The sequence below is a fragment of the Phocoena sinus genome, chromosome 15 (assembly GCF_008692025.1).
Source record: "Phocoena sinus isolate mPhoSin1 chromosome 15, mPhoSin1.pri, whole genome shotgun sequence".
Classification (NCBI taxonomy): domain Eukaryota; kingdom Metazoa; phylum Chordata; class Mammalia; order Artiodactyla; family Phocoenidae; genus Phocoena; species Phocoena sinus.
The window spans coordinates 67,790,078-67,810,562 of NC_045777.1; the positions used below are offsets into that span (position 1 = coordinate 67,790,078).

Below are 20,485 nucleotides of genomic sequence, written 5' to 3' on the forward strand. Positions count from 1 at the left end.
ACTTCAGTATGTGTGGGAATCACTGGGTAGATTCTGAATTGGGAGGTCTGCGTTGAGGCCTGAATCTTGGCCTTTCTAACAACAAGCTCCCAGGTGATGGTGATGCTAGTGGTCCCTGCTGTTATTTGAAGGAGGGGAGTAGGGAATTTGTCTTGAAGGTGCATTTGCCTGGCAAGCATCCTCTTTTTACTTAGATTTTAGTTTATTGGGGTGACTTGGAAGAGAGTTGATGACCTCGGAGGTGGGTACTCGGGCTCTGCCAGCTCTCTCTTGGCGCTGCCAGGTCTCTGTTCTCAGAGTTTATAATCTAGAAGGTGGCGTGAGGGGTGGAGGAAGGTGCTAGGAAAAGCTTCCTGGAGGAGGTGCTTGTGAACTGCAGGAGCTCCCCCGGCCGCCAAGAAAGGGAGAAACCTTTAACTTCCCCCCTCCTGGGTCTCGGCGTCCCCGCACCGGGTTTGGTTTCCCAGGCATCCCACGTGTCTTCGGTCCGCGAGTCCCTGTCAATCAAGCTTCTCCCCCGGGGGCTGGGTACGGGTTTAAAGGCGGCTGCAGTGCAGAGAGCTCCCAGAATGCCGCGCGGCGGGCGGGTTTGGATTTTAAATCCCCGCGGCCAATCAGTAGCGCGTAGGCTTTTGTAACGTTCCCGGCGCCGCGTTTGAATTCGAGGAGGAGCAGAGCCCTGCCAAGCCTCTGCCCAGACCTTGCTAGGTCCGCTGAGCAATTCCGGGAACATGAGTGCGGCGGCAACTGCAGGGAAGCTGGCGCGGGCACCAGCCGATCCAGGGAAAGTCGGGGTCCCTGGAGTTGCAGCTCCCGGGGCCCCAGCGGCTGCCCCGCCGGCGAAAGAGATCCCGGAGGTCCTAGTAGACCCGCGCAGCCGGCGGCGCTATCTGCGGGGCCGCTTTCTGGGAAAGGGTGGCTTTGCCAAGTGCTTCGAGATCTCGGACGCGGACACTAAGGAGGTGTTTGCGGGCAAGATCGTGCCTAAGTCGCTGTTGCTCAAACCGCACCAGAAGGAGAAGATGTCCATGGAGATATCCATTCACCGCAGCCTCGCTCACCAGCACGTCGTCGGCTTCCACGGCTTTTTCGAGGACAACGACTTTGTGTTCGTGGTGTTGGAGCTCTGCCGCCGGAGGGTGAGTGTCGCTGCTGGGGGACTGGAGCTGCCTGGGGACCGGGGTTGGGGCGCCCGCACCCGGAGCTGCTGGGGAAGGAGCGCCCCGGGGCTCGGAGCTGCTGGGGAGGAGGTGCTGGGAACCTCGAGCTGGGGATGGAGAAGGTCTCGGGGAAAGAGGTGCTTGCCATTTGGGGCCTCTAGGAGAGGGGGTGCCGGTTAAGTGGAGCCCGGGTCAGATTGCCTCTAGGGAAGGCGGCTCCCGGACGCTGGGAGTTGGGCTGAGTGGGGGAGGTGCGGGTCGCGGGAGAACCCTGCTAATGGACGCCAGGGCTTCCGGAGTTGCTAGGTAAGGGGTGCTGTGGACCCGAACCTCCGGACTGGGGTTGGGTCAGGCAGAAAGTAGTTGGAGCCAGACTTAGTAGGTTCGGGGAGGAGAGGAGTCAGGAAAGGGATCTGCTGCTGCGAAGAGGCCCGGGGCAGGGATACAGGGGACTCTGAGCTTCCGGAGTGGGCTGAGAGAGGGGTCTCAGGTAAGGGACTTGGGAGGGAGCTGGTGGGAGAGGGGGTGCTATGAACGGTTGTGGCCTGGCTTAGGGGAGAGTCTACATCGTAGTTGTCCTGGAGAAGGAATGGGCGGTAGGGTCCTGGGCTGCCTTCACCTAATGACACCCCCTCCCTGCCTTGGGCCTGAGTACCCACTCCCCACTCCTCCTTCCCTCCCCCGCCCAGTCTCTCCTGGAGCTGCACAAGCGGAGGAAAGCACTCACCGAGCCCGAGGCCCGCTACTATCTGCGTCAGATCGTCCTTGGGTGCCAGTACCTGCATCGAAACCGCGTTATTCACAGAGATCTCAAGCTGGGCAACCTCTTCCTGAACGAGGATCTGGAGGTGAAAATAGGTGAGGAGCTGGGCCTGCAGGGACACTTGACACTACGCTCAATGGGAATGAGGAGGAGCTGGGAGAGAGGGAGGGAGAGAGGAAGTCGGAAGGAGACAAGGGAGGGAGGAAGAGGATGGTAGGAAGTCTGGGCTGTTGATTGCCTCTAGAAGCCTCTCTTTAGTACAGAAATTTAGAACAAAGAGCCAAAAGCCAGTGGCTTGCCTGCAGATGCAGTTTTGGGTGTGTGTGCTCTCCTATACAGTATTATTTAAAAAAAAAAAAAAAAGGATTTGAATTTGTTTTCACTTTTTTAAATCGGGAGGCTTGATTTTGAATTTGGGGCTCCTTTTAAACAGTTGGGTGCTCCAGCAGTACAGGGGCAGCTCTTTGCCAGACTGAAAAGCAGCTGTTCCCTTTAGATGCCCTCTGCTTTGTCACAATCCCCACCCCTCCCTATCACTTCCTCACAAACTTGCCAAGTAGCCATCTTGACATTTACCTGCTTAATCCCTGAAGGCATGTGACGTTTGCTATCCCTACCAGTTCCCTTTTAGAAGCAAAGCCCTCCTTTCTAAGGGAGGGGGTGAGGAGGGTCTCTGGGAAGCCCCTCCCTGGGGCTAGCATGGTGGGAAGATTCCTGAGCACGCCTTGCTGCACACAAGAACTAGAGGCTTGAGGGATCAAACTTCCCTGGTTCTTGATGGTTACACCTGAACCAGCTGTCCGCATTGACAGATGACAGATGCTAGCATCTGAGTACCCCCTCTTCCTCCCTCTGTCCCAGGGGATTTTGGACTGGCAACCAAAGTCGAGTATGACGGGGAACGGAAGAAGACCCTGTGCGGGACTCCTAATTACATAGCTCCTGAGGTGCTGAGCAAGAAAGGGCACAGTTTCGAGGTGGACGTGTGGTCCATTGGGTGTATCATGTAAGTTGGGAGTTGTCTCAGGACCCACCCAGCCTCAGCAGAGGCCTTTTTGGATGTCTCACCTGGCAGACCTTATCCTGTAGACCTTTCTGCCTTTGGGAAGGCTGCTCCAGAGGACAGACTGATCCAAAAGGAAGCCTCATTTCCATATCTTTTCTTCTCACTGGTGTATCCTTTAGGATTCCTGCAGCCTGGGCCATGGGTCTGGGGAATGGGGGCGGGAAGGTCTCCACAAACTTGCTCTAGTCCCTTGCTATTCAAAATATGGCAGACCAGCATCATCATTACCTAGGAACTTGTTAGAAACACAGAATCTCAGGACCCAGGCTGACTGGATCAGAATCTGGATTTTAAGACCCTTGAGCTTTTCCATGCACAATAAAGTATTAGCACCACTGATCTAGGAAGCAGCAGTGGGTGGGAGGAGTTAGGCCAGGAGTTATAGCTGGCAGGAGGAGGTCCTGTGGTCTGTCTGGATCAAGGCCATCAGAGGTGGGTGGGTGGTAGGCAGAGAGTTGGGCCTGTTCAGGTGTCACCCCTTTCATGGTCGCCCTGGGTACTGGAGAGTTAGAAATGAGTTGTCGCAGTGGCTTTCCTCCTTCATTGCAGTGGAACTTTTTCAAATGAAAACTTGCAGCCTTAAGTACAGAGCTATTAACCGTGGAGCTGCCTCTGTAGGAGCAAGTAGCCCACTTGCTTTGACCTGTTTTGTGTTGGCTGGCAGTCTCTGGAGCCCTGCTGTAGTGTAGGCTATAGCAGAAAAGTCACTGGCCCATGAGAACCGAGTCTCATCACCTGTATTCTACTGAGGACTCCTCCCTGCCAGTGTCTTGGCTTCTGGGGCTGTTCAGTGGACTTGCGGACTGTCCTCCGGGACCTGAGAGTCATAGTGAATGTCCAGAAGATGTCTGACTTCCTTTCTGGCCCTGAGAGGATTCCTCCAGCGTCTGGGTTTTGGTTAGGAGCCTTGAGCCAAATCCCTCCTTGTGCTTACAGGTATACCTTGTTAGTGGGCAAACCACCTTTTGAGACCTCTTGCCTAAAAGAGACCTACCTCCGGATCAAGAAGAATGAGTACAGTATTCCCAAGGTGACTAAAAACACTTTAAGTTTACATTTATTTTATTTAATTTCCCCCCCCCCCAAAGCTATTTACTGAGCCCAGCCATATCCTGGGGACAGAGGTGGGTCAGTCCTACCCCTAGGGTAGCCATAAGAGCTTTAGAGGGTCCTTGTCTGAAATTGCATACAAAACCTGACGTATGTGCACAAAAGCCTTTTTTCTTGGGGAAGAGAGTTTGTAGGTTCTCAAAGGTTGGGCAGATAAACCAAAAGATGTGTAAAACAAAGAGAGCATAAAGGAAGTAGAAGGCAGACAGAGACGTGCTGCTTAAGCCTTGGAAGTGGACTGTCTTGATTCAGATGGGCCCTGCCACTTAGCACCCAGATCACAATAGACAAATGGCCTGAATCTTCTGAGCTGCAGTTTCCCATCTATAAAATGGAGTCCTTACCCCAGAGCACCTTGCACACAATAAGCGCTCACAGAATTGCGAACCGCTGTGCTTCGCAACCACCAGCATGAGTGCATTGAGAGGGATAGCCTGCAGCAGCCTGGCATCCGGCTGCTTTCCAGTTTGATGTCTTTGCCTTGTGTGAAGCCAAGAGCCCTGTCTCCATAAGGACAGATGGACTGACTCTGTCATAAAGGGTCACTTATTGGACAGAGCAGAGTGGTTCTGAGTGTGGGTGTTGGCAGCTGACTATGCCCCCGTGTGGGTGCTGGCTCTACCATTCACTAGGGGTGTGTTCTCAGGCACTTAACCTCTCTGTGCCTCAGTTTCCCCATCTGCAAAAGAGGGATGGTGATAGAGATCTTCACCCCCTGGGTGTTTCTGTGAGGGTTAAATGAGCTAATATATATGAAGTGCTTAGAATATTTTGCTGGCACATAGTAAGTGCATAGTTGATGCTAGAATATTAGTGTGCATTTGACCTGCACTGGGTTTGGATCTCCTCACCAGGGCAGCAAGCTTGGTGCTGTGTCCCCATTTTATAGATGAATTTACAAAGGCCCAGAAAGTTGGGTTAGTTGTCACAGCCAGTATTAAGGGACAGAAATGGGACTTAAAACAGGTCATTATGACTTCGAAGCCTGTGTTCTCAAGTGCTGCTCTAGTGGTGAGCAACCTGAATTATGCAAGAGCAAATTTTGGGGAAAAGTGACCTCAAGAGGAAGGAGAAATTGTCATTCTCACAACTTAGGTTGACACTTGTGAACTCAGTAAAGCTGCTAGTGGAAATTTGGCACCCCACATCCCCACCAGACTCAACTGCTGAACTTGGCATATTTGAGGCCGAGGCCGGGGCTGCAGCTTCTTTGTGGCAGTGCTGCATTCAGGTCCCCCACCACATCCTACTTACGTTTCTCCCTCTCTGCTCCAGCACATCAACCCCGTGGCTGCCTCCCTCATCCAGAAGATGCTTCAGACAGATCCCACTGCCCGTCCAACCATTCAGGAGCTGCTCGATGACGAGTTTTTCACTTCTGGCTATATCCCTGCCCGCCTCCCCATCACCTGCCTCACCATTCCGCCCAGGTTTTCAATTGCTCCCAGTAGCCTGGACCCCAACAGCCGGAAGCCTCTCACTGTTCTCAATAAAGGTAAACCGGGGTCTGGGTAGACCCCAAGAGAGCCTAGGCCTCAGGTGTGTGAATGGATGGTCCCCATAGCTCAGGTGTGTGGTAAGGCAGGCCCCAGTCCTTGAATACGTGGTCCCCATCCTCATGTGGCAAAATGCCCTTCCCCGCAGCCCTGTCAGGAAAGGCAGACCTTAACCATGGCGGAATCAGACCCGTCATGCCCCCAAAAGAAGAGAGTGGCTGAACGCCATTCCTGAAAATACTGTATTTTTAAAAAATTGCTAATATCACCTTGCATGGTTCTTTGGGAAAAAATGTTGAAATTTTTCAGGTGTACACATAGAGCACAATGCAGTAGACCCCACATCCCCACCAGACTCAACACTTATCAAGATTTGTCATGTTTGCTCCATCACTCCTTTTTTGTTCCTTTGAAGTATTTTTGAAGTTAATCTCAGACATCTTGTCATTTTACCCCATAAACTTCAGCATGCATCTCTTTAAAAGGATGGACATTTTCTTACAAAACCACATCCCATTGTTTGGGTTGTCATTGTTTCTAGATCTCTTCAGAGAACAGAATTAGGAAATACATAATTGGGAAGGGGGCAGGGACCTTGAATTTACGCTGCTGTTTCTGATTCACACTTTTTGAACATTTTATTTTGATATTGTTTCAAATTATGAAAAGTGAGAATAGATAAAAACTTCCTGTATCTTGTTTCCCCTTTTCTCCACCAATTAACATTTTTCTACATTTACTTTATCTCTCTCATATATAGATCTAAATTTCTTTCCCCAAACCATCTGATAGTAAGTTGTACACATTCTGGCCTTTACTACTTAATACTTCAGTGTATATTTTCTAAAAACAATTCTTTTACATAACCACAGCACAGGACACAGTTATCAAGTTCAGGAAATTTAACATTGATGAAACTTCTCTTACAGCAATCTTTTTCTTCACTGTGAAGTTACTACTTTAATTTTCTTTTGGTAATTTATAAGTCTCTGATTTAAATATAATATTATAGGATTTTTACTTCTTTAATTTTATACTTGTTTTTTTTTTGTGGTACGCCGGCCTCTCACTGTTGTGACCTCCCCCGTTGCAGAGCACAGGCTCCGCAGGCTCGGCAGCCATGGCTCACGGGCCCAGCCACTCCGCGGCATGTGGGATCTTCCCAGACCGGGGCATGAACCCGTGTCCCCTGCATCGGCAGGCAGACTCTCAACCACTGTGCCACCAGGGAAGCCCCTATACTTGTATTTTTTTTCCTTACACTGAAAACCCTTTTTCCTTACATTATATACATGAATTTTCAACATCTATAAAGTATGTTATGAAATGATGTTTATTTTCTTGCAGTTCTATTTGTCTTTGGAATATATTTCACTTGGAAAAAAAAGTGCCACTTGAAAAACTTTATTTCTCTGTGTGGATATAGCACCAAATGAGTTCATTTGTTTCAGTTATAATACTGCTATTTTAAGGATTACTTTTTTCTTTAGGCTTTAATTTTTGATATTTTCACTGGTTATATTACTATTCCCTTTTATTGGTGATCACTTGGTTAAGGTGGTACCTCCAGTGCAGAGTTACTGTTTTTCCTTTTGTGATTAATTAATACCTTGTGAGGAGTTAATTTGAAAGGATTCTATTTCTTCTCAGACTTTAGCCTACTGATTTTAGCATCCATGGTGGATCTTGCTTGCAGCAATTATTACTGTGGTATTCTAATGGTGACTTTTCTCCTTTTCTTGTTCCTTTTACATCCATTAATTGGAGTTCTCCTGTAAGGAAGAGCTGTCACTTCTCTCCCATTTATTTATTTGGTTATTTGTGTCAATATGGACTCATGGATATTTAATCTTGGAGCTATAATGTAATATTGTTATTTTAAGGATTGCTTTTCTTTTCTTTTGGTTTTAATTTTTGAACATAAAGCATTCTTCAAAACGTAGCCAAAATAAGGGTGAAATTTTTTTGGAATACATAAATCCCCATTTATTCATCATCTGTTTTCAATAATTACCAACATTTGCCCATACTTGTTTTTATCTTTTCCACCTTCTTCCCCCTTTTTTGGCTAGAGGTTTCTTTGTTTGTTTGTGATTTTTGTTTGTTTTTTTTTTTTTGGCCGTGCTGTGTGGCTTGCGGGATCTTACTTCCCCAACCAGGGATTGAACCCCGGCCCCGGCAGTGAAAGCACCGAGTCCTGACCACTGGACCTCCAGGGAACTCCCTTGCTAGAGTTTTTAAAGCAAGTCCCAAATATGTTATTATTCCACAATTAAGTCCTTATCACAGCATAGATTTTTTCAATTGAAAATTCATATCTTTAAATATCTTAAGAATTTCATATTACACAAGGAGAACTAGCACATGTTGGTGGGGAAAGAAACATTTAAGCCTAAAGACAATAAAAATCCATGCTTCTACCACCCAAATATAACTGATGTTAAAATTTCAGTGTGTATCTATCTTTTCAGATTTCAGTCACATGTAAGTACATAAAGCAAATTTTAGGGTGGAAAAAATCTCTTATGTTTTCATTAAATGCCTGCTTAATCCATCTTGCTGATGGGTTGTGATTTACTGAGCCCTTCCATTTTCCTGGATGCAAAAGATGCTTTTAATTCTTGGATTGAAGCCAGGCAGCTCCAAGCTGCTCACGCCTTCTAGCTGTCTCCCTGAGTGACCAGAGGTGCCCTGCAGGGCCCAGCATTGGGTTAGAGGTCTGAGTGTCCGAAGCTCTATGGCTCTGTGTGGCCATGAGCCTTCCTACAGGGCTTGGCCTGGCCCTGGAGGTACCAATGAGTGAGTACCAGGTGCTGTCACATGAGCAGGGCAGCTGCTGCTCTAATAACCTGGCACCTACCTAAAGCAGTGGCAGCGCAAAGAGCTTTTCTCTGGGGGCAGTACCAGCTGTGGCCGGGGATCCTGGGCCCTCCCAACCTGCGGCCTTTTTGCCCAGCTAATGACTCTGTTTCATCTCCTTCCAGGCATGGAGAACCCCATGCCCGAGCGTCCCCGGGAAAAAGAGGAGCCAGCGGTGCGGGAGGCCAGCGAGGCGGTCGACTGCCACCTCGGTGACATGCTGCAGCAGCTGCACAGCGTCAATGCCTCCAAGCCCTCAGAGCGGGGGCTGGTGAGGCAAGGTGGGCACTGCGGGCCGGGGCGTCTGGAGAGGGCAGGGAAGTCAGCCCCGGAGTGCTGGTGGCTTGTCCAGGCCCCTGGCTCCGTAATACCTTTACTTCCCGCATTTCCTGTACATTACAGTGCAAACAAGTTAGCCTACTGGCCCAGGCCCTCCATGGTCAGGCCCCTTCCTTTTTCTGACTCATCTGTTCTGTCTCCACAAGCGCCCCACCTTCCAGCACCCCCACGTGCTGCCTGTATACATTGGCTCACACTGTCTCCTCTGCTCAGAGGATCCCTCTGTAGCCTTCAAGACAGTGGAAATAACAGACCCAGATGTGCTCCAGCCTTGGGGCCTTTGCTCTCCCGGCAAGCACTTCCTCCAGATCACTGCAAGGCTCACACTCCCTGCCTTCACGTGTCTGCGCCAGAGTCACCTCCATGATCATCTCCCTGCCCCCACTCCTCTTACTTGCCTTGTTTCTCCACAACACTTCTCATCTAACACATTCTAAAGTTTCCGTATTTGTTTATTGTATTTAAAAGAAGGGATCGTCACATGCACAGAACGTAACATTTTCACGTATCTGGGATTGTCTGTCTTCTCACAATTTTTTAATCATTTAAAACTCACTGATTTGCACCATGATAGAAGTAACTTACATATTCTGTGGACATTTATTTTGATTGGTCTCTATCCCTAGAGCCAGAATGCAGGCTCAGGGAGGGCTGGGTTTTGTCATTGCCCGCTGCCTGTACCGGTGTCTGGCACACAGCGGGCCTTTGTTAAATGGGCCAGCTGAATGCATGAGTGGACTCGGCGCTCTGCACTGTAACTTTCTGCTTCAGTGCTGCCCGTCTAAACTTGTTGCTGGCAGAGGGCTCCAGGCCTCTTGACTGAGCTCCCTGGTGTGGGCCGCCTGAGTGGACCAGAGGGGAAGAGGCTGGTGCTGATCGATCTTCTTGTCTGTTTCTGTCCCAGAGGAGGCTGAGGATCCCGCCTGCATCCCCATCTTCTGGGTCAGCAAGTGGGTGGACTATTCGGACAAGTATGGCCTTGGTAGGTTTCTCCCAGCTGTGGTGGTGGCTCAGGTGCCGCCTAGCAGCCCTTCGAGTTGTTACAGGCTCTTGCCTTTCTTGGCTCCCACGTCCTCTTCTCTCGACACTCTCCTGTCTCCATCCCAGGCTTACTAGTCCCCGCCCCTAACGGCCCCCTGCCCGCCATGGCCCCTTTCTGAGGCCTCCCTCCACCTACCACTAGGGTACCAGCTGTGTGACAACAGCGTGGGAGTGCTCTTCAACGACTCAACACGCCTCATCCTCTACAACGACGGCGACAGCCTGCAGTACATTGAACGTGATGGCACGGAGTCCTACCTCACCGTGAGTTCCCATCCCAACTCCCTGATAAAGAAGGTGAGTGCTGGCTGGCCCGCGTGGGCTGCTGTTGGCCGGGAGTGAGGGCTTTGCCAGGGGACAGGCTCTAACTCCGGACACCCTCCCTCACTTTCCAACCAGATAACCCTCCTCAAGTATTTCCGAAACTACATGAGCGAACACTTGCTGAAGGCGGGTGCCAACATCACGCCCCGGGAAGGTGACGAGCTAGCCCGGCTACCCTACCTGCGTACCTGGTTTCGCACCCGCAGCGCCATCATTCTGCACCTCAGTAACGGCTGCGTGCAGATCAACTTCTTCCAGGTGAGCTGCGGCCCTGGAGGGTTGGGGCCGGGTATCTGTGCCTCTCAGCGGCCCACGGCATTGGGTGGGGAGTGGGAGGCACAGGACCTGTCCTTGGCAGCGTCAGCAGAAGGGAGTGAAATGCCCCCCCCCCCCCCATCGACTGGGATATCTTCCCTCTACTCCCGCCAAGGCACACAGGCAGCTGGGAACTTCAATCACCAGTAACCCCCTGTCCGTCCACCCGTTCCCCTCCTGCCCTCACAGGACCACACCAAACTCATCCTGTGCCCGCTGATGGCTGCCGTGACCTACATCGACGAGAAGCGGGACTTCCGCACGTACCGTCTGAGCCTCCTGGAGGAGTATGGCTGCTCCAAGGAGCTGGCCAGCCGGCTGCGCTATGCTCGCACCATGGTGGACAAGCTGCTGAGTTCACGCTCGGCCACCAACCGCCTCAAGGCCTCCTCGTAGCCCCCCCCACCCCCCTGGACTGGCACCCTCCTCCCCCCCACCAGCACCTCGGCCCACGGTGGTTAGATCCCTATTTCATGGGGTGTCCCCCAGCCCTGGGGGCTGGGGTGGAAGCTCCATCATCCCTGCAGGTGGGGCTGCTGTGTAAGTTATTTTTGTACATGTCCCGGTGTGGGTTCTGAGGCCGCTTCCCCTTCCCTCTCAACCCTACCATATGAATTGTACAGAATATTGCTATTGAATTCGGGACTGTCTTTCCCTTGCCTTTATATTACATTAAACATATATGAATCTTCCTTTTTCTTCTTGTGTTCCCCGAGGGGTGCCTGGCACCCGGGTTCCAGCCACACTGTTGCTCTGGCGTCCCTGGCGGCCCAGCCTCTGCTGGTCTTTTCGACGCCAGGCCAGCTCAGCTCCCAGCAGCTCCCAGGCTCAGCTCCTGGGCCCCTGAGGCCGGCGGATAGTAGGGCAGGAAGAGGCTCTCAGAGGCGCAGCTCCTCAGGGCGTGGTACGTGTGGAGCAGCAGCCGTGGGAAGCGGTTTGTGAAGTACTGGACGAAGCTGTCAGGGACGGGGCCCAGCGCCTGCCGTACCTCGGCCGGGAGCTCCCTGTAGTGATGCTTCTGGAGGGGTCGGAGCAGAGAGCCCGGGCTTAGCTGGACCAGGCCTCCCCACCTTCCAGGCCCCTCCCAAGCCCTGGAACACACCTTGTTTCTCACAGCACGGAGCAGGTCTCGCACCGACGTCCCCTTATATGACCGGAACCTCTTCAGATCTGTGGACGGGGAGGTCGTTGGCACAGCCGTCCCCACTGGGCTCCCCTCGGCCTCCCGGGCCACCGGAGTCTGGCCTCTACCTGTGTGCAGCGGCACCGAGATGTGCTTGTGCCAGTCACTCCGGACCACCTCAGTGCCACCCGCCTCCAGCGCCGTCACCAGCGGCCCCTGCTCAGGCTCCTTCTCCAGCCAGTCGCTGGCGTCCTAGGACCCACAGCTCCTGAGCCTCCTGAGCGGGCTCGGAGGCCACAGGCCAGGAGTGTCCTATGGCTGGGGCAGTGCAGCAGCCGAAGCTGCTCGGGTTAGGGTAAGTATTATTGCCTCCTATGGAGTGTGGCTTCTCTGTGCTGTGCGGGGTGTAATCCAACTGGTGACAGAGGTGCTGTCGTCCCCGTTTTACAGATGAGCAAAGAGGCTCAAGGTCACACAAGTGGAATGGGCTGTCTGGGCACGAGTATAGCAGGAGTGACGACTAGGGCTGAAAGGAACAGGGCCTAGCCTCACATGAGGGGCAGCTGGGCTGGGGAAGCAGTGCTGAGGAGACCGTGCAGTGCCAGGATGGCAGTGTTCGGGAGTCTGGGCTCTGCCTTGATTGAGATAAGGATCTGGGCTGCCTGGAACAGGTAGACGAGTCTCTTTTCCCCCAACCAATCTGGCTTCCCCTCTCTTGTTGCTCAGGACCCAAACTTGGGACTTTCTGGGGCCGCTCCCCAGATTTCCTCCTGACCTGGAAGAACTGGAGCTGCTTGGCTCTGCTCCAAAAGAAGGGGTGGGCCAGCACCTGGTGAGCAGAGGGACGAGCCTGTGGCAGGGGGCTCAGCATGGCCTCCACCAGGTTCCAGGCAACAACCTTGTCTGTAGGGGCAAGAGGGAGGGACGGCTTCAGGCCCGCGCAGGCTCTGCCCTGCTTCCTCCCTCCTCTGCCAGCCCAGGTCCCCCTCACCGTGGGCCTCTTCCTCCAGGTGAGCCAGGCAGGGAGAGCCTGCAAGGATGTTTGCCTGGCGATAAAGACTCTCTCCGAAGGGGTGGCTGCCACTGGAAAGCACATAGTAGAACACGCAGCCTGCAGAGAAGATGTCCACTGCGCTGGTCTGGGGGCCAGAGGGACAAGCATAAGGAGGAAGTCTCTGCTCCAGGAAGTCTGCCGGGCTACATTCTCCCCAGGGCTGATATGGCAGCTGGGGATCTGGCTCGGACTAGGACCCAAGGACGCTTCCCAAGAGGCACCCTCTTGGCCCTAGATTCCCTCCCCTCTGCACTGTTGAAAGGGACCCACGGTTTTCATCCAAAACCTCTGCCCCTACTGAGCCTCTAGTTTAGGTTTCCAAGTGTCATTCCTCCAGGTCTGGTGGGCAGCACAAACCAAGTGAAGCTGGGCACGCATGAGGCGGTCAGGCAGCGGTGAGGACTGTATGATCTGTTGCTGGCCCTGTCCACACATGGCCACTGGCACTTAGCTCCAGCTGGTTGCCTCCAGGGGACTTTCTCGGTGGCAGAGCTTTGATTTTCCAAGTGAATCCAGAAATCTAGACTTTCATGTGCAATTTCCCAGAAGTTAAAATATTGGCTGCTAATTTAAAAAATCAAAACCTGCACTGGCTCCTAACATCAGTGCTTTGGTCCTTGGGCCTCCAGGTTGCCAATCCTAGCTTTCTCTAAACTTCAGGGGTGGGGTGGCTTTGCCTGGTGTGTTACTCTCATCCATGCCTCTGACTTTCCCCTACACACCAACTCAAAAATCTATAATCCTGGGGTCTCCAACTCAAGTGTCTCTGGGGGTCAGACACTGCTCTGTGCTCCAGTTATATCACCTCATGTGATGCTCCCCCAAACCCTCCGCATCTGGGTGGCTCTCCACGCTGGCTACACATTACAGTCACTGGGGGTCAGCTACTGGGTGTGGGGCCTGGGCACCTCAATTTTTTTCAAGTTCCCCAGTGATTGTGCATCACAGTAGAGATGAAAACTATTCTCTAGTTCAGAGTTTCTCAACCTCAGTACTACTGACATTTTGGACCAGATAATTCGTCCTGGGGGACCGTCTTGTGCATTGTAGGATGTTTCGCAAGCATCCCTGGCCTCTGCCCATTAGACGGCAGTAACAAGCCTCCCTTCCCCTGCCAAGTGTGACATCCAAAAATGTCTCCAGACATTGCCCAAAGGTGGCAAAAATCATCCCTGGTTGAGAACCATACCCTAGGTAAGAAGGGAGGAATTATCCCCACTTTACAGATGAAGAAACAGGCTTGGAGGAGTGACTGAAGGTCACACAGCGGGCCCAGACAGGAGAGGCACTGGGCAGGGAATGATTCCTGTGGCCTGGGGCGGCGGGAGGACTCACGGGGCTGTCTGGGGGCAGGAGCTGCAGGAGCTCGGGTGCCATCCAGCCTTCTGTACCGGGGACGCCTGAACGGAGGCTGAAGCTGCAGTGGCCAGCGGGCAGCTTCTTGCAGAGGCCAAAGTCTGAGAGGACCACTCTGCCTCGGCCCTGGCTGTCGGGCCCCGTAATGAGGACGTTGCCAGGCTTCAGGTCCCGGTGCACTGTGAGAGCGGAGCAGAGCTGAGAGCTGAGGGGGGAGTCGGGAGCTTGGATGGAGGGCGGGAGGGGCCGGTACCTATGTGTAAGGAATGCAGGTGGGCCAGGCCCGCCATCAGCTGCTGCAGCGCCATCCCGGGCTCCAGGCCCCAGCGGTCCGTCTCCAGGTGTTCCACATACTGGGGAGCAGCGAGAGGCAGAGCGTCACCCCGCGGCCCAGGACCCTGCCCCCCGCCCACCCCTGAGCACAGGCTTCACCTCCCGCAGCGAGGCCCGGCAGAGCTCCAGGGCGATGTAGTGGAACTGCGGTCCCCGCTCGGTGCAGAAGTAGCGGAGCACGTTGGGGTGCCTGTCAGACTCCTGCAGCATCTGCACCTCCCGCCGGACCAGGCCGAAGCACTCACGGAGGAGCCGCTTGACCGCCACGGCCCGCCCCTCGAACCGTCCCCTAGGAGGTGGCGAGCGGAGGTCCAGAGGGCAGACGAAGGCAAAGGTTAGGAACTGTGCTCACCTCGGGGGTTCTCGGAAAGAATGGCTCTCCAAGGGACGGTGGCCATCCCCAGCCTGGCTCCTGGCTGCCGCTCACCGGAAAACGAAAGTCCCGCCTGCCCCGCGGCCCAGCACGTCCTTGGGATTGAAGGAAATCTTCCCCACCACGGTGAGCTGCTCGGCTGGGGGGAGGGGAGGGGGGGTCTCAGGGAGCCTCTGCCCAAGGTCGCCACCCTGCCCAGTCCCAGCTCCCCCACCTCGGCCCTTCTCCGGCCTCCCCCTTCCACGCCCCGCCTGGTGCCAGACTGCTTGGGTCCAGTGTCTCGTGCTGCCACTCAATCCGTGTGAACTTGGGCGAGTGACTTCACCGCTGTGCCCTGGTCCTCTCATCTGTAAAGTGGGACCTATGTCAAGGATCCTGCACAATATTATCGTGACGATTAATGGAAGAAAGGGTCGGGGAGAGGTTCACTCTACTGTCCTCTTTTATCCTTCTCCCTGTTTTGGCATCTTCTGCCCAGGTTTCTTTCCTTTACCCACTTCCACCAGTTATAAACCCTTTTAACTAAGGAATTCGCTTCAAACAGGAAGGTGAGTTTTGGCAGCCGTAAGCGTGCGGAGGGTGAATGCTATTGCAGAAAAGACTGTCCTGGAAGAGGGCGGGGCGGGGTCAGTGGGCGTTTGGATGCTGAGCTGTCCCAGAGTTAGTTCTAGGGCAGCAGGGATTCCCCAGAAGGCCTTGGTTTCCTGTTAAGAAGGATGGGGTTGGACTGTTACTGCTCTTCCTTTTGGGTTGCTTGCGAGAGACCCCTCACAATGCACCAAGCTGCACCTTGCTCAGATCCAAGGGGCCCCATGCTCACAGCTAAGTGTATCTGGCGCCCCTAGAGTTGTGTGCCCCTCCGTGGCCCTGAGAACACTCTCCTTAGGAAGAGCTGTCAGCTTTAGTCTCTCTAATCAGCTCTAGGAAAAGCAAATGAAAATCAGCATCAGGGATCAGTGAGAAAAGTATTAAGCTGTCCCTCAGCACTGCTCTGGATTATTGGCTTAAACAGTCACTCTCATCTCCTGACAAGATGCAAGCAGTAACCGAAATTTGTATACCATGGACACTCAGGCGTGTGGGCCCAGGGCCTTGCTGGAAGCACATCGCCCACAAGTAAGATGGGCCTGTCTCTCCGGCAGCTCAGGAAGCAGGGACAGAGCTGCGGGAAAGCCTATTTGAACCAGCCATGATCATCTGGCTCCAGGTGAGGGTCCCTGAGCACTTCCGACCCCTCTTCTGTACCACTTGCTTCGTTCTGCTGCGTTTCCGGTCTCTTACGTGTCTGCCTTCCCTGCTCTGGATGCCCTTGGCATGAGGTGAAGACTTGCTATGTGCTTTCTGGGTTAGATTCAGAACTAACTCTAGATTCAGGAGCACCCTCAATGCTGGGATGGAGGCCAGACCTCTGGCCCTGAATGCAGAAATAATGAGCCGGGGGGCTTCCCTGGTGGCGCAGTGATTAAGAATCTGCCTGCCAATGCAGCGGACACAGTTTCGAGCCCTGGTCCGGGAAGATCCCACATGCCACGGAGCAACTAAGCCCGCGTGCCACAACTACTGAAGCCCACGCACCTAGAGCCCGTGCTCCACAACCAGAGGCCACCGCAATGAGAAGCCCGCGAAGCCTGTGCACTGCAACGAAGAGTAGCCCCCACTCGCCGCAACTAGAGAAAGTATGGGCGCAGCAGCGAAGACCCAATGCAGCCAAAAATAAGTTTTTAAAAATAATAATAATGAGCCGGGAGGCTCAGTCTGCACAAACATATTCACCATTTGCTCAGCCTTCTATATCATGATAATGGAGAAGCAGCAAATGCAGGAGAGAAGTTCTAAAGTAATCAAAAGTCGTCACATGATGGGGAAGCAGTGTACAGTCAGAATTCCCTCTGAAAACCTCAAGAACATGTGATGTATTGTGTTGCTTCTTGTACACGGGTTGGGAAACCATTAAACTGGTCACCTGTTTTCATGGGTATTGCCAAAATGCAAACAGAGGCAACATCCCAGAGTTGACCTGCTTTTGAGTTCCTGAGCTGCTACTTACTGGCTTTGTGAGTCTGGGGTGGGGTGCCATGAACCTTTCATTTTCTCTTCCATAAAATCAGCGTTATGATAGTATCCACCTCACAAAAATGTTGTGACGATCCTACGAGTTCATGCACGCACAGCATTTAGGAAAGTGCCCGGTACACAGTAAGCGCTATATAAATGTTAGCTCTCAGTGTTAACTCTGGTTCAGGCTTGATTGCGCCCACTTGCCGCTGAACGTACCATGTAGCCGGTGGTCCTGGAGGACACCCAGCCAAGCACGTGTAGATGGATTTGTGGAGGTTAAATGAGAGTGGGACAGGACTCCACTGTAGATTTTGTGAACCATAAAAAGGTCCCGAGGAACGTTCCCGCACCAAGAGGAGAAGCAAGATTTCCAAGGTCAGAGTTCCTGACATAGATGTCCTAAGAATAAGAATAGGCTGCCACATGGTGCCAGTGTGGCGGGGGCTTTTTTGGAGAGTGGTTCTCGAAGCTTTTCTGCCATCTGCCACATTCGTTTATTTGACTCTCCCTGCACTAAAGATTTTTGATACACTGGACTCCATATTGTTGCCTATTGGATGGGCAAGTCCCAGCCTATTAATTCTGCCTGTTCCTCACACCTGCTCGGCACATATTCACTCCATATATATTTATTGAGTTGAGAAGGGCTGTTTAAGAACCTGCAGTGGCCACTCAGTCACTGGCTCAACAGATATTCCCTGAGCCATGCTCTGGGTCGAGATTGCAGCAGTAAGCAAGGCAGGCTGAGCCCGAGCACCTGTTCTCCAGTTTACCACAGTCCCATCACGCCCTATTCTCTCTCCTACGTGGCTGCTTCACTTGTTTACTTTATCCACCTGACCTACCCATGAGCATGAGATTGCCACCTTCCTTTCAGCTTCCGGAATGTATACCCTGCTTCCTCTCATCTCTGAACCTTCGCCTGTGCTACTGGTGCCACCTGGACTGCTGCTGTCCCCCTCCTCCCTGTTCACCTGGGTAATTCCTTCTTATCCTTGGGATCACAGCTTAGACTTGCCTTTCAGGACAATTCCCATGTCCCCATGTCTGAGCTACATGCCCCTCCTTTGTGTTCCTATAGCTCCCTGTATCCTCCCCAACCCCATCACAGCATTTATCACAGAGCCTAGTAACAGCCTGTCCTTTCCTGGCTTTGCCTAGAGGTCATGAAAACACCAAAGTAAAGTTTATGAAAACTTTAAATGAAGAAAGTGAAAGAAATAGAAAGATTTCTTTTCAATTCCAGAGGGAATCCAGTATTATAAAGAGATTGTTACCACTGAGTTTTGTAACAAAGGTACCAAGCTCTAGCTGGGATTCTTGTCCTGAAGCACTGATATCACTTTGATTATTTTCTTATAGTGAGTAAAGAAGTTTAAGTGTTTTATATATCAAGGATGAGCCAGGGCTGGGATTCAACATCTTTTTTTCTCCTCCTCTGAGGATTATTGGTATCTGCGGACTCACAAGGGGACTGAGACGTCTGGGGAAGGAATTCCATCCTGTCAGTGACTGGGACCGTGGACCGGGGTCGTGAGGGACACCTGAACGACGATGGCAGGAGGAACAGCGAGGTCATTTGACGAGAACCACCTGGGACAAGGTGGAGTCTGGGTCATCTGGGGAAGACTTGGCTCGAGTCAGAAGGTCCAAGGAGATGAGTGTTTCAGGGTGCAGTGGGGTGAGTATTACTTGGACCCACCCAGAGCCAGTAAAGTGACTGGAACTGCAGCTCTCAGGGCTCAGGCAACTAGGCAGTGGGGGGCTTTCTACAAGAGCTGAGCCCCGAGGAAGAGAGCTGCTTCCCTCTCAGCACAGGGAGGCGAACGCAAGGGGGAACTTTGGGAGCAGCACGGGAGCCGCACGCCAAGCATGGGGCGGACTTCACGCTGAGTTAAGGACACAGCAGAGTGGCTCCAAGGCTCCAAGGCAGTGGTTTGAGCAGTGACAGGAGGGTCCAGCAGCAGTTCACACAAAGGGCTGAGGCCAGCCCAGCCCGGAGCCAAAGAAACAGGAGAGAAGTAGCCTGGACTGACCACTAAAAGCATGTGGAAGTTCCCCCGGGACATCCCACAGAATCCAGAGGAAGCTTGAAAGGGCTTGTTTATAGGATGAAATTGAGAAAAGAGAAGAGAAACGTTTAAAAAATAAAAAGCCCTAAAGAGAAAAGGAACAAAATGGTACCTAGGTGATTTACTATTATTATTACCAAATATGATGTTATTTTAACACAAATATTAGTAACATCACATAGTCTGATTTAATAGTAATGGTGATGTAACCTCTCGTCATGAAGTGATGTCATGGGGTGGGTGTTATCATTCCCATTTGACAGATGAGAGAACTGAAGCTCAGAGGAGTGAAGCAGTTCATCAAAGTTAACAGTTAGTAGAGTTAGATCTATACCCAGTTCTATCTGCATGCAGGGTCCTTGAGCATAACGACAACAGTAAAAATGATGGCAAACATTTTTAGAGGGCTCAACTACATAGCAGGCACTATTTGACGTTCTCTCCTATTAACTCATTTAGGCCTGGCTACCCCACTATAGTGGCTTCTAATCCACCGACTTTGAAGCTAAACCTTCCCCTCTCTTTTGTCCCTGACTTTGTCCTTTCCTGTTCATGTAAGCTCACCTTCGGGGTCTTCAAGTGGCTGGTCTTGCTCTGGGGGGTTTTGAAACCCCTTGCGGCTCCGTGGGGTGGCCCCGGAGGGCTGAGACTGAGCATCCCGTGAGATGTGAGAAGGGCCTGCAGGTGCCAGGGAGGCCTGCTGCCACTGCTTCTCTGCCAGCTGCTGTTGCTGCTGCTGAAACATGGGGGCCTAAGAGGGCCCAGCCTTGGCCAGCCCCTGACCCATGATGGGCCCAGAAGCTGTGCCTGAGATGGCCTGTCCCTGGAGCACTGGCATAAAGAGCACAGTATCAAGGGCTCTGGGAGCTGCTAAGAGGACAGCAGGGGGCAGAATTGGATCTGGGTGAGGGAGAAAGTTGCCAAGTGGTCTTGGAGAGGAGGACCAGAGTTCCCCCTAGGAAGACCATGAGATGGGCCTGAGGCCAGGGATGATGGGCTTACCTGCCTCATCAGGAAGAGAATCCATCCTCCCAGGAGGAGAGCAGTGAGGCTGGCTGCCAGCAGGTCTTGGGGTCCCAGTCCTGGATGCAGGTCTGGGGTTTTCTCTTTAGGATGCAGCTCCAGGTTCGAAGGTTCCTCCCGGCTCAGGCTCAGGAGCTGGGGACAAAGAACCTTTCACTCTTAGAAGCCCCTCCCACTGTGGAACCCCTAACCCTTCTTCATGACCCAGTATAGGGCTGGGCTTAGCTGAAGGGGTGAGGAGTGAGTGGTGGGAAACCTGGCACTCTCCATGGTGCTGAAACACCATGGTGCCCCAGTAGACTGGTCTTTCAGACCTAGCTGAGGACAAGCAATCTCCTGGGGTATCACTAAAAATTCAGATATCTACCTCCAGAGATTCTGAATTCAGGGGGCGTTGGAGTGGGCTCCTAGGTGATTCTGATAAGCAACCAGATTTGAGAATTATGTTTCCAGGTCATGCCTGTTCCTTCTAAACTTGAACTATTGGCAACTCTTGTCCAGTCCTCTCCCAGAAGGACATGCTTTTATAGTTTTTCCGTTTTCATTTTCTCACTTGATAAATATTTTGTAAACTTTAAATTGAAGAAGAATAAAGAAAACTGTGACCCATGTTTCACAAT

At 52.4% G+C, this 20,485-nt stretch overlaps 2 protein-coding genes across 3 annotated transcripts in view; one reads left to right on the forward strand and one right to left on the reverse strand.

Annotated features, from left to right (window-relative positions):
* Positions 1 to 11,165, forward strand: PLK1 (polo like kinase 1). Its single transcript, XM_032605051.1, has 10 exons — positions 1 to 1,139; positions 1,850 to 2,018; positions 2,785 to 2,929; positions 3,926 to 4,019; positions 5,375 to 5,594; positions 8,580 to 8,735; positions 9,698 to 9,775; positions 9,977 to 10,131; positions 10,234 to 10,416; positions 10,663 to 11,165. The coding sequence occupies exons 1-10, from the start codon at positions 732 to 734 to the stop codon at positions 10,867 to 10,869; spliced, it is 1,815 nt and encodes a 604-aa protein (XP_032460942.1). The 5' UTR covers positions 1 to 731; the 3' UTR covers positions 10,870 to 11,165.
* ERN2 (endoplasmic reticulum to nucleus signaling 2) overlaps positions 11,107 to 20,485 on the reverse strand; it is a 20,593-nt gene continuing 11,214 nt past the window's right edge. The window contains exons 12-22 of one of the 2 annotated variants that reach the window (XM_032605049.1): positions 19,845 to 20,000; positions 19,407 to 19,575; positions 14,767 to 14,851; positions 14,439 to 14,628; positions 14,260 to 14,359; positions 13,986 to 14,185; positions 12,588 to 12,735; positions 12,372 to 12,499; positions 11,725 to 11,848; positions 11,576 to 11,643; positions 11,107 to 11,491 (exon numbers count right to left, since the gene is read on the reverse strand). In XM_032605049.1, the coding sequence (XP_032460940.1) occupies positions 11,279 to 11,491; positions 11,576 to 11,643; positions 11,725 to 11,848; positions 12,372 to 12,499; positions 12,588 to 12,735; positions 13,986 to 14,185; positions 14,260 to 14,359; positions 14,439 to 14,628; positions 14,767 to 14,851; positions 19,407 to 19,575; positions 19,845 to 20,000 (1,581 nt within the window). In that variant the 3' untranslated portion in view covers positions 11,107 to 11,278. The remainder of the gene's footprint in view (positions 11,492 to 11,575; positions 11,644 to 11,724; positions 11,849 to 12,371; positions 12,500 to 12,587; positions 12,736 to 13,985; positions 14,186 to 14,259; positions 14,360 to 14,438; positions 14,629 to 14,766; positions 14,852 to 19,406; positions 19,576 to 19,844; positions 20,001 to 20,485) is intronic. The other variant, XM_032605050.1, reaches the window with a different exon arrangement.